At 33.7% G+C, this 12979-nt stretch overlaps 2 protein-coding genes and 1 long non-coding RNA gene across 7 annotated transcripts in view; 2 read left to right on the top strand and 1 right to left on the bottom strand.

Annotated features, from left to right (window-relative positions):
* The window catches only part of LOC100641465 (neurotrypsin-like), a 16151-nt gene extending 15611 nt beyond the window's left edge, over nt 1–540 (top strand). The window contains exon 11 of the mRNA XM_019997029.1: nt 311–540. Coding sequence (XP_019852588.1) covers nt 311–377 — 67 coding nt within the window. The 3' untranslated portion in view covers nt 378–540. The remainder of the gene's footprint in view (nt 1–310) is intronic.
* A 1820-nt stretch (nt 541–2360) lies between these two features.
* Nucleotides 2361–5460, bottom strand: LOC109582380 (uncharacterized). 2 transcript variants are annotated; one of them, XR_002185067.1, is made up of 6 exons: nt 5372–5460; nt 5236–5317; nt 2827–2904; nt 2710–2776; nt 2549–2658; nt 2361–2502 (listed from the first exon to the last, which is right to left on the bottom strand). It is a non-coding gene; the product is annotated as an uncharacterized LOC109582380 (long non-coding RNA). The 2 variants fall into 2 exon arrangements; XR_002185068.1 differs by lacking the exons at nt 5236–5317; nt 5372–5460 and adding an exon at nt 3496–3591.
* A 296-nt stretch (nt 5461–5756) lies between these two features.
* Nucleotides 5757–12979, top strand: part of LOC109582381 (deleted in malignant brain tumors 1 protein-like) — an 8238-nt gene continuing 1015 nt past the window's right edge. Inside the window, exons 1-13 of one of the 4 annotated variants that reach the window (XM_019997050.1) lie at nt 5757–6017; nt 8273–8358; nt 8915–9076; nt 10355–10528; nt 10588–10749; nt 10794–10973; nt 11440–11638; nt 11689–11843; nt 11890–12091; nt 12154–12293; nt 12336–12383; nt 12519–12677; nt 12914–12957. In XM_019997050.1, coding sequence (XP_019852609.1) covers nt 8292–8358; nt 8915–9076; nt 10355–10528; nt 10588–10749; nt 10794–10973; nt 11440–11638; nt 11689–11843; nt 11890–12091; nt 12154–12293; nt 12336–12383; nt 12519–12677; nt 12914–12957 — 1692 coding nt within the window. In that variant the 5' untranslated portion in view covers nt 5757–6017; nt 8273–8291. Of the gene's footprint in view, nt 6018–8233; nt 8359–8914; nt 9077–10354; nt 10529–10587; nt 10750–10793; nt 10974–11439; nt 11639–11688; nt 11844–11889; nt 12092–12153; nt 12294–12335; nt 12384–12518; nt 12678–12913; nt 12958–12979 lie in introns of those variants that run through there. The other 3 variants (XM_019997047.1, XM_019997049.1, XM_019997048.1) reach the window with 3 other exon arrangements.

Below are 12979 nucleotides of genomic sequence, written 5' to 3'. Positions count from 1 at the left end.
TTGGAGGGACAATAAGTGGCATTGTGGTTTTAATAGTCATTATAGCAATTATAATGTGTGTCCTGATATTGCGGTACAGGAGGTCAAGATCTGTGAAAAATAGAATAAGTTTGACTACTGCAGTTAGCTATTCTAACACACATGATGAGTCATCATGTCAAGAATATTCTAAACAGCCTCAAGCTCCTCCTCCTGCTAATCCTTACCATCAAGAACAAATCCCAACAATGCCTTTTTCTCAACCTCATGGTGCTTCTCAATATAATTTTCCTCTACAAGATTATACTCCATTGGAGCCTTACCGACAAGGAGTTCAATTGGGATACCCACAGCAGTTGCAAAGCAACAGCCCATATCCTCTTGCCTTTCCTTCATGAAAAATAATTGCTCAATTGATATTTTTGATTTATTATTATTATGACTGTAGTATAATTATTGGTAGCTTACAGTTATTATTTGTGGTCCAGTAACTTTAAATTGTGTTGTTGTTATGCTAACTTTTCAAAATGCTTCAGTTTTAATATTATTTTAGTTCAGTTATGTACAGTTAAAATTAGAGGATGAACCTTTCATGATAAAAACAGTATAATATTTATGGTATGTTGTAGGTTAAAGTACTTCAATATTACTCTCCCACAGTATAATTATTGAACTCTTATCATATCTAGTCTGTTTAAACTCAACCATACATACTTTACAGTATACATACATTATGTCATGCTTTTCATAATTCTGCTTATTATTCAATGATGCCATTGCACTACTGACAAAGGAATTACTAAGTCACATAAATTCCTCCTACACAAATTGTTTAGATTACACATCATCATGTTTTGTATTATCTAATGCACATACACTAATACTGTAAAATTAATATATACAAGTTATAGTAAAGTGGTATACCAGCACCGCTAAGGAGTGTCTATAATCTTTAATTAGCTTCATTTCTCGCAGTCACTATTTTGTTTAGAGCTCAAATATTGTTTGCATGCATGGGTACTTCAACAAAAAGTAGGGTCACAAAGTAGACCAGAAAAAAACATCAAGTGCAACAATGTATGCATGATTCACTATAAATCAAAAAAAGATAGAGAGACACATGACATGTGATGTGAATCATGTCATTCTAAGCATGAGCCTGAAGCGAATAGTGATGCTGCTCTCAAGGCCCAGCATCTTGCTTACAGAGGCAGAATGCAGTGAACCTGCAAACATGTACTCTTGCAGCCAGAGGCGTAGCCAGCTGATCGAGTGAGGGCGGGCATTATGACTCATTTCCTAGGATTTGTGTACTCAAAGCTCTTTTTTCTTTATCTATAACAACCATTCTATGGTGCACTGATAAAATTAGGACGGGCCTTGCCCGCCCAGGCCCACCCCTGGCTACACCACAGCTTGCAGCTACACATGCACCTTTGCCACAATTATGAACAGTAATAACTACACACCCAAGAGTTGAAACCCGAGTTAAGATGGATTTCAGACAGTCTCAATCAGTCCTGATATGGATGGATTTTATCAGGATCAGTTACTTCTGATGCTACTTCACTTAGATCTAGTACATGTATTAATAGCTGTGAACAATAGGTCAAAGGAAAAGGTTGGTCTTATAAGCACTTAAATAGTTTTGGGATTTGGCAGTCTGGATAATGGATTTTTGGCACTCAGTCACAATACAATAATGAAATAAGGCATGACGCAAGACCAATTATGATACTAGATAGTTCAGGCCAGAGTTGAGTCTAGCAGTTATGATCAGCAATGATACCTGTCAGGACTGTACCAGTACTGATATCACACTTGATTCATTAATTTTTAGCAGCAATTATTATTGCTGATCCAGGCTAAAAACTCGTGCCAAGAGTTTTCTTGCCTGAATCAGCAATAATAATTGGGTAGATTTATGTAGGAACTGAGGGTGTGGTCTGGCTACACAAGACTAAGTGCAGTTAGAGGAAAGTGCAACTGAACCACTTCCTAAGACTACTGTAACAACTACTGTGATTCCTACTCTATGTGAACCTTTACTGGAAGTCTGGAATCTTCAGCTGACTAACTTGGTGGTATAAAATTACAAGTAAATGTGTGCACACTTTTCCTTTGATTGCATAACTTAAAGGAGTTAATTTTTAGGTAGTAAATATTGTAAGGAGTTATTTTAGTTTGTGACAAGTTAAAAAAAATTAACAGTAATTATATTTGGTTATTTAAGTTGTCTAGTTTTATAATTTTTATTTTGATTTGATTACAAATATAATAAAATGCATCTTTTCTTTAAATTGCAAAGCAGCTAGTATTACCCAATCATTCAGTTTTGAATCTTTAGGCTTCATATTGAAATTAAATTCATAAAATTATAATAAAATACTTTTACACAATGAGACTAAATAAAGTGATAATATAAACATTCAATGAGTAAAACACTATTGAGTATTGCATTAGTCAGATAACTGGCAGTGACAAGATAATCATGCAAATTATACAATGAAGTCCACACACGAACTGAAAATTAGGATTGAAACTCATAAAGCGCATTAATAACACTTACCTAAGCAAATATAAGCAGAAATGGCCCATGTTAAGGCACTATGTCTTACTGGAATAAAGTGCTTGAATGTGCAAGCACTTGCTAAGGGACATCCCAGGTATTCGACTCAGCTACATACATTAAAATGTTAATGATAGAGGGCATGTAAAATAGTTACTGACCAGAAGGATTGAAAAAACTGTATTTGGTATGAAGTGTAGTAGTGTAGACAAAAGGAACAAAATGACTCTGGAACAAAAATTTATAAATATAATAATAATAATTAAATAGTAACCAACCATGTGATACATGCTTTATTTTCAAGACTGAAAGCTTGACCTCCTTTGTATAATATTACTAAAAAACGATGATGGCAGCTACAAAAAATAAAGTTATTTAAATTATTTTATTCAATCAATTCTTGCATAAAATGTAAGTTCTAACTGACAATAATAAAAATATTTAGTAAAAGATGCAAAACAATGATCAAATTTTTGTCCAGGATAGGGTTTGAGTTTCCCACAGAATTTTGGCTTAGTGCTCATGCAGTCAGTCAATTTTAAAGTTCACTCAAAAATTTGACAAAATATCATATACTAATACTACAGTAAAAAGGGAAAGGGGCCCTCAATAAATTTTATTAAAAATAAAGAAAAGAAATAAAACATGTAGGTTAAGGAAAAGCAAAGCAAGGTTAAAAATATGTAAGGCTATAAGTTAGAGACACAAAAAGAAAATGATCAGGAAATAATAATAATAATAATAATAACAGTAATAATAATAATAATAATAATAAATAATAATAATAATAAAAAAGCTAAACATAAAAAATCATTAAATTTAAGAAATATTGATGTGGGCATCAGAGGCTGCTCTGTCAAAATCAGAGTAGTAAATCACTCTACCATGATGCCTAGTGCCCCTTATATAACAAATTGCAGACCGAAAGATGGTGAATGAATACTGACATTGAATGAAATTCATTGTGGAGTGGTAGGGTCTGTTAAATTTCTCTGAGTAGAGGAGGAGAGTCTCTTGAGGAAGGAGGTGGTGAGGGGGCTACAGCAGCCACCTGAGGTGGAGAAATAAGGGAAGTGAAGGAGGAGTGCTCAACTTCCCTCATTCTCTGCTCATACTTTCGTGTCTCCTTCAACTCAACGTCTCTAAAGCAGGCTTCCAAAGTAGACAGGGTATTTTTTAAAAACTGCTAGCAGAGAATTTTTCATTTTTAGATTTTTAAAATACGTACATGTATACATGTTTTTGTGTTGTACAGCTGAATCCAATAAAAAATTGATGTTATTTTACAAATATTTAAGTTATACTTAAAAATCAGACCAAGTCTGTGTACTATAATACATGTCTTTGGCCAATTCTTGCCGTAGGAGGAAATTCTAAAACAAGCGTATTAGTGTAAAAATATTCCTATAATTGTTTTCACCACCTTGCAATTACAACTGGGTTCTTATTAAGACTTATGAATGTTCTCTCTACCTTCTAATGCTTCTAAAGAAGTCTTTAGACAGTATCTCTATGTTCTTTCGCTGTTAGAAAGCTCATAACTTTGTCCCATGTGCAAGCCGCCATCTTGTTTGCCGTGACCACACCCACTTACGTAGCGTGGGCGGGTAGTTGCTAAGGCTTGTTATTTCTCCAATACAACGTGTATAGAAGAAATGTAAGTGTTGACATACAAATATATATATATCGCACGTGGGTGAAATCAATTATAGGAACGACCTGGGGGCTTCGCCCCCAGGTCGTAAAAATTTGAAATCAAATCAAACTTTTGACACAATATAAAAACAAGTATACATGTATCAGGAAAAAGTACAAAAAATGTTCTCTACTTTTCATTTTCAATTAAATTTGGCCAAAATCCGTGTACTATAGTACACCTAATTTTTGAGTAAGATTTAAACTCACTACAGAGCATAAAAACATAAAATGGAGAATTCCTGCCTTTTGATTTTTTGCCTAAATACCATGTATTATAATACTGGGGCAAGTAGCTGCATAAGGACTACACCAAAATCCTGTGGAAAACCCCATCTGACTTAACAGACCATTTCATAAAAATGACAGATCAAATTAAGCAATGTTCAGACACAATGTCTGAACATTGTTTGAATGTAAATTCATGTACATGTACTACAATATATAGTGCTCTTCAGCTCATGAAGCATGCTTTTAGCTCACTTAGCATGCTTTGTGGAAAACCTCATCAAGGCCATGGTTTAAAGATTTTCAATTTGGGAAAACTGTTATTTTGCTTTGACAGCTTCTCAACTGTACTTTTAAAAGCAATCATTAGCATTTAAAATTCCTTTGCCTTTTTCTATCTTTTTGACAATCTCCAATTGTGATGAGTTGACAAATAGCATGCAGCACTCATAGAAATGGCAAAGCCAGTGTTGTCATATTTTTACCCTAGCCTTCTTTCTGTTAGTAATTTACATGGTGGCTGCATACCATTATCATTGGGATAATAATATTATTCACTGAATTGTCTTAGTGCCTAGGGGATCTACAGCATTGGTAGTGTGCATGTACAATGATGGCTGTCTAATTACGGCTCAGTGAATATCATTAAAATCTCATTTGCACATGCATAGCAAGTAGTCTGGCCCCACCTCTTCATGCATGGCAAGAATAAAAACAAAACCTTCATAGCTTAACCGCTATAGTATATACATGTACTAACTTACATTGAATGGAACAAAGAGAACATCAAGGTAATTCTTAATCGGATATTTATTATGAAAGCAGTATGAAACCATGATAATATACCTAAACAATTAAATATACTAGATCTAGGTTCCAATTTATTAAGCAATTTCATACCCAAATAATTCCATCCAGTATCCTCTTAAGCTGACACCTTTCGTACGTTTCACTGTATATGTTCAGGGGCGTAGCTGGACCTTGGGTGACGGTAGGGCAAGAAAATAAAATGGCGTGCGAAGCGCGCCACAATTTTGGCTACACCCCTTTTACGTAACAAAATGGAGGCATTTTCCTGCAAGCTGAGCAAAATCAGAGTGAAATTATCATTGTATAGAGCTTTAAAAAGAGCTGTGGTTATCAGCCACCCCCTTTTGTTATTGTAAGAACAATGAATATAATCTTTTGGGTTATAATTGCAATGAATATAATTATAAGGCTACTTTGATGGTAGGGCCCAGGCACCCTCAGGCCCTACCTCAGCTACGCCCCTGTATATGTTGTCCATAGATACCTGAGGAAGTTTTATAATGAAAAATAAAATGACCACAGATCCATTTAGGATGTCCTAGAACATGTCTACAGAGAGGTCTACAGCGAGGTCTATAAAATAAATCCAAATAAAGGGTCTATGGTGTAATTGAGTGACACAGTCTCACAGAGCCCCTCCCCTTCCAATCGGGCTGGGCTGGGCTTGGGTGACTTATTTGCAGAGGACTGAAGCTTCTTTAGAGGACTTAAGAATCTGAGCCACGATTCCAAAAAGGTAGGAATATTTTTGTTTGTTGCCTTATATATAGTATCTACACATCATTAAAAAGCAAACTGTAAATTTGAAATAATTTTGTAACTGCACGTCCTGACTCTCCGTTCTTCCGCGAGGGTCGGGCCCTGCCTGACTAATGTCAGCTGGCCTATATCTACTCATGGCTGAAGGTTAACTGCAATTATAGATGAATAGTGAGCATGATTGTAAAGAGAGCAATTAGAATCATGCAGCTCATTAAAGCTCTGAGATGGAGTTTTAGTGGACCTGCGGTTATTTTCTCCAAAATCAAACAAAAGCCCTGTCTAGTCTAGTGTAGCCAGCCCCTCCCTCAGGGAATTTGGCCAAATTTCACAATAAATCGAGAAGAAGAGAATCTCCATTTTTACATTTTCTGATGCATTATGCATGTATGGTACTTAGACTTATTTGTGTAGGTGATTCTGATCAAGTTTAAGCTTTTACAAAATGTCATTAAGTTTCTCCAAAATCTGACTAAACTCCCTCCACCATAGTACAGGAATTTTGGTCAAATTTCCCCAAAATTGAAAAGGAAAAAATTATCCATTTTATTACATTTTCTGGTACTTATGTTGTGTTAAAGTTTGAGGTGATTAAAAGTTGGTCATTTATTTTTCATAAATTTTTAATTGTGACCTGATTTGACAAAACAGGCTATCTGTGGGAATTATCAATTAGAGATAAGGCTACTCAAAGTTGTAACAGTAGTACCTTATCAAAACTGAGATTTTATCAAAAATGTATTCTAAGAAGAATTTCCTTTTACCATATGATTGGTTTATTTGTGTGGTGGAAAATTTTCGCGAATCTTGCATTTCTAAGATTTTGCGGAATTAATTTTTGCAAATAGTTTGCAGACTGCACCACGTGGCAATGAAATGCAGAGTTTTGTAGTGAAAAAATTTTGTGACTGAGCAAGAAACCTAAGATCACGGAAATATTTCACAGTGAAAATAAACCGGTACATGGTATTTGATACCATAATTATTTGCCCTCAATGAGTTAAGAAAAGTATTTACAGACCTTTCTTTTTTTGGTGCACCATGTCAATAATGCAAGATAAATGAATAAAAATGGTTGTAACTCAATTACATCCAATTAGAATTCTTTTTGCATAAATGATCATAACTCGGCACTAGATAACGTCGAATGAGATGGGACAAAGACCAAAAGGAAGGAAAAAATATGCTTAATTAAGAAGAGCCTAAATCTCAATTTTCAATTTTGGAGCATTTAGCCTGGATTTCTCATATTGGGTCACAATTTTTAAAGTTACCGTCAAAAATCATCTTTGTATGATAATAGAATATATATTTGTTACATTTTAAAAATCTTTTGTTATATTTTTTACATTAATTTCTTTACATTTTGGGATATGGTCTGGAGCCCCACATTACATTTTGATTAAGGGCCCATATTTGAAAAGCCTCCCATCTTTAGCAATTTATTGCCAAAGCCCCAAATTTTTATGTGGTCTGAACTTCTTTCTATAGGCTTTCACTGTGTAATCCTTGTTATGCATAGCATTGGCAATATCTGACAAGCACGTAGTGTCTATTTCTAGTTACATTAGTTATAAACTTAAAGTTTTATGTAACTATAATTAATATGCAGGCAGTCCTAAGCTGCTAGCCACATGATTTAACTTGTCTAGCTAATTTTATTTCGGTTTAAACAAGAGTACTTTTGGTGTAAATAATGCTATAGCATCTATGTAGCTAAGAATCTGGAGGGAGGTGTAAATTGGCTAGAGCCCCCCCCCCCCCCGTATGCCCCACTTTGAATTAGGAAAAATGAACCATAGATACAAATGGACAATTGCCTACTGTAAGCATAGTAATTAATCAGTATCAGCTAATGATTATAAGTATTAATGTTTTTGGGTTATAATCAAAGTTATTTATGTTCCAATAATGAGCCCCACTTTTAGATTAGTGCCTGTCTGCAACATCAGAAGTGTAATTCCTGAAAATGCATTTATTAGAAATATTAAAAAACAATTATTTTAGAACTTTCATAAATACTAGTCTATTTACAATTTGATGCCTATATAATACGATAGACAAATAATGGTCATTTTCATTTTTGTGGGATCAATGCATCAACTGTATTTGTTATTCATTGTTAATCAGTTCCTGTTTCAACCCTTCCCCCTTTAATTATATAAACAACTGCTTAGTACCCACCTATGCAAGCGTGGCGAGTCCAATAAATTTGGTCTGTCTATTTCTTAGCTCCTGAAGTAAATTTGCAATGTCTGTACTCCTGAGAATATTGATTGCAGTGACTTTCAGCAGCTGTGTCATTAAGCAAGCCCTGGGTAAGAATTATACAAGAGCTAGCTTAAATAAAATTAATGTTATAAAACAAGCACTGCATGCTTTTATAAGCAATATAGTATTTGCCATAATGGTGTACTTACATGTAGATTTATACTTACAGTGTGATGGATCTATGATTTCCAAGACTATAAACTTGTTAACATACCGTATACGGCATATATTTCGTGGGGATTAAATTTCGTGATTTTCGTGTTTTGGAAAAATTTGCGAAATTAAAATCCGCAAAGTAGCATTCTGATTGTATAGTAGGTGTGGTAATTACATTAAAATTGCAAAATTTTATTTGCAAATTTAAAATTGCAGCCAAATTGCAAAATTTTACATCTGCGAAGTATGTGCCATGTACGGTAGTATGATCTGTTCTTGTATCATATTACAGTATAAAACTAACTTTGCAGTCAGCTTTACAGAATAATTTGTATTTAGCTATTTCGCATTTTTAGAAATAAAATTGTTTTGCTACATTGCGACTAGCTTATTCTGTAACAATCATTTTATATCTAAAAGTTGATTTGTCCATATTACGTTTAACAGGTGATTGTGGCCTTGGGGCACTTCAGCTTGTCAATGGCAGTTCAATGTTTGAAGGGCGTGTGGAGATATGCTATAATAACACTTGGGGAACAATTTGTGATGATAACTGGAGTAATGCTAATGCTCAAGTTGTATGTAGACAGCTTGGATTCTCTACTATAGGTTTGTGTATTTACATGTCAATGTGCATATTTAAACACATCACTTTTATTCAAAGATATAAAGAGATACTGCTCTCATTCATAATGTTCATCTCATGGTCACATGTATTAGCTAACAAAAATTTATAATGTAGAAACTCAGAAGTTTAATGGTAGATCTAATACTAAGAAAAATAATGTGTAAAATATCATTTCACAAAAAGAACTAAAACCAATTAGATGTTTTTGATCCTTCTGTTAGTTTATAAATGACATAATACAATTGTATAAACTGCAAAAGTCAACAAACATGTTTTCATCCTCTTTATATGTAATGTGCTATGCTTTGAGATGGCAAATGTTATTGTTATAATGCTATAGTTGAAACACAACTAAAATGTGTTTTTATAAACCAATAGAATTGTACCATACTTTTGTAATTTAGCCACTAATGAAACATCAAACATAATTTCACGTGCAGTACTGACAACTTTGTACCTTAAGGAGACAATTATTACTGTGTACTTATTTTAGTAATTTTGTAATACTGACATTTGGCTAGTATTTAATTTAACATTTTGATCAATTACCTTAGGGTGGGTATTAATTGCGCTCTTAAATTTTAGCGTTTTAAAGGGTGCCCTGATTTAGCGAAATGCAATATTAGCAAAAATAGGAAGAAAATCAATGGTAAAACCCCCATTCAATAGCATAACACAACTCAAGAAGCCCAATCTATACATTTAAGAGCAGAATACGTAATAGGACCACCCTATCTACTGTTATCTTGTCACAGATCTTGCCTATCTTGTGTACTTGTTTACACAAGTACATAATAACTATTATTAGTGGCTGGTTGAATTAGCATTTTAAGTACACTCGCTAAAAAACGCTAAAATTAAGTGTTGCAATTAATACCCACCCTAAGGTAATATTAATAATTTAATCAGAAATTAAAGTTAGCAATATTTTAAAATTGCTAAAATTTGCTAAATTAATTACTCGCAAACAATTTGTCTCCTTAAGGTATTTAAAAAATCAGAAGAAATTAAATTATATTTTATACCAGATATATATTTTTTTTATTGTTATACCGTATGGAAGGAAATTTTGGAGGTAGTTAAATTTGACGAATTTGGTGTTTTGATAGCCATTCGCCAAAATAAAAATTCGCCATTTTGAGCCATTATACGCATGCTCAATAGCACATGGCTACAATTTGCCAAATTATATACAAATCATCAAAAATTTAGCAATTTGCCAAAATTTAGTCCCTCCAAAATTTCCTTCTGTACGGTAGGTGCCTACTACCACAGTAATGCATATTATGGACAAGGGAATGGTTCTATAATACTTGATGATGTTCGCTGTGATGGAACTGAAGCTTCATTGATACTGCAGTGCAGTCATTCGAATCTTTTATCACACAATTGTGGACATCATGAAGATGTTGGAGTAGTCTGTCCCAGCACACGTACCTTTAATGATGGTTTTTCTATTATTATTATTATTATTATCATTATTATGCTATAGATAACTGTACTCATGGCTCAATACGTCTGGTTGATGGTTCTTACATTGGGGTTGGACGTTTAGAGATATGTATTGATAATGAATGGGGGACTGTCTGTGATAATGGCTGGACTAATCTTAATGCTCAGGTTGTCTGCAAACAACTGGGACAGAACCGTTTACGTAAGAGGAATGTATTATTTTATAAATAATGATTATGGAAATAGCTCTTCACCAGGGAGGTACATTCTCTGGCAATGCTTATTATGGCAAAGGATCTGGTAGAATATTCCTTGATAATTTACAGTGCACTGGAGCTGAGGACACCTTAATACATTGTAATTATAGTTCTGTTGAGTCAAGTTGTGAGCATGATGATGATGTTGGTGTGTTTTGCCTTATTGAGAGTAAGTTTTGGTAGTGTAACAGGCCTGTTTATTGCTTGTCACATTGTGTGATATGATTGCTAAGTTGTTCGTGATATTGTGTTTTGGTTATATTAGTTTGTTATAGTTTGTTATGCCTTGACCATGCTCAACTGATGATTGTATTTAAATTTGTAGCTCATTTTTATGTATCTAACTATTTAGTGTGTAGCCATTCTTGAAAGTGATCAATGTTTTGGTCACAATTTAAGTGCATAACAAAAAGGCATTATTTGTGCAAATAAGAAAATTGTAGATAGCCATTATCATGGACTAGCTAAAGTCTATAATTATGTTTGCTCTTATAAGTTTATTTTGTCGTATTTCTGCATGCCTTTGTTTAAATTAATTTTTATTTAGATGAGGTGACTATAAATAGTAAATTAAAACACTTATTTAAATTAATTAAATTATGAACAAAGAACTTGTTTAAATAATCATCCAATAGGACGCTCACCAGGAACAGTCATTCTCTCACTTAACAATTTGGCATCAACCACTTACAGTAGTGGAGTAGTGAGAGTGTTTTATGATGGATGGGGCAATATTTGTGACGATAGCTTTTATGGTTCAGCTGAAGCTAATGTCATTTGTCATCAGTTGGGATACACTGGAGCTTCAAGCTACTCTAGAGCTGGACTCACAATGTAAATTAATAAATATATAGAATTATATTTTAGAATTATTTTTTGTTTAGTTATGGTCCAGATCAACTTCCTGTGACGTGGGATCATGTTAGTTGTGGTGACAGCAGCTATTTATCTATTGCTCAATGTTCCTATTCTATTACTACTACTGATAGTGATAGTGCATGTGTTAATTCAAACTCTAATGATGCTACTGTCAGCTGCTGTAAGTATTAGCTTTTTTACAAATACTATAGATTTATTTGTTGCAGATACCACTAGGATATGGAATGCTCCATTTCCTGGAATGATACGTCTTCAAGGAGCTACATTCTCTAGTCAAGGACGAGTTGAAGTTTATTGTAATGGAGAGTGGGGCACTCTATGCAATGCTGGTTTTGATTCACTTAGAGCAAGCACTCTTTGCAGACAGCTAGGATATGACACTTATGATACTTATAACCATTTAGAATTGTAAGATTCATTGTTAAGTGTATACATGTATAAGTGTATTATAATTATGTATTGGTTTATAGAACTGGCTCACCTAATCAACCCATATGGAGCTTAGATATTGTGAGCTCTACTTCTGGTAATTGTTTTAATTCAAGCAATACTTGTCCAACTACTTCAATATCAAATTGTACACATTTACGTGATGTCACTTTACAGTGCAGTTAGTTTTTTTTATTACTTATATAAATCATAATCTAATTAGGAGAAAGTGATAGATCAACTCAATTGACTGTGACTACTGAAACTTGTCGTAAGTCAAATTAGCTTAAATGTTGTACAAAATGAGCAATTTGATGCATTTCAGCTTTGCATGACCTTATAACATTGAATTATTATTGGTGTTATGCAATAATTATGGTTTTGTTATGATATGTATTTTTCAAAGGTTGCGTTAGTGGAACTATTCGTCTTGTTGGTGGATCCAATAGTATAGAAGGACGTGTTGAAGTATGCATTAATGGAGCTTATGGTACAGTTTGTGATGACTTTTGGGATAGTGATGATGCTACAGTTGTCTGTCGACAGTTGGGACATGATACTAGAGGTGTGTCACCATTATTATTTAGTTGCAATTTGAGTATTTGGACTTATTTATTTGTTGCCCATTATACATTTGTTTAAAAGTTATTCAAACACAATTTACTTTTATGTCTTGCTTAACAATAGTGAACTTGAAGTTCAGTTGATTGGAATAATGTAATTCAGTGGTAGTGAACACCTTGTGATTTTTATAAAATTATTTTTCAAGTATACCAACGAAGTAATTAATTATTTTGTTAGGAACTGCATTGCCTAATGCATACTTTGGGCAGGGAACAGGAAACATAGTGATGGATGATGTGCAGT

Source organism: Amphimedon queenslandica, unplaced genomic scaffold (assembly GCF_000090795.2).
Source record: "Amphimedon queenslandica unplaced genomic scaffold, v1.1 AMPQUscaffold_13387, whole genome shotgun sequence".
Lineage (NCBI taxonomy): Eukaryota > Metazoa > Porifera > Demospongiae > Haplosclerida > Niphatidae > Amphimedon > Amphimedon queenslandica.
The sequence above is the reverse complement of the archived record's forward strand: the minus strand, read 5'-3'. Positions and strand labels throughout refer to the sequence as shown.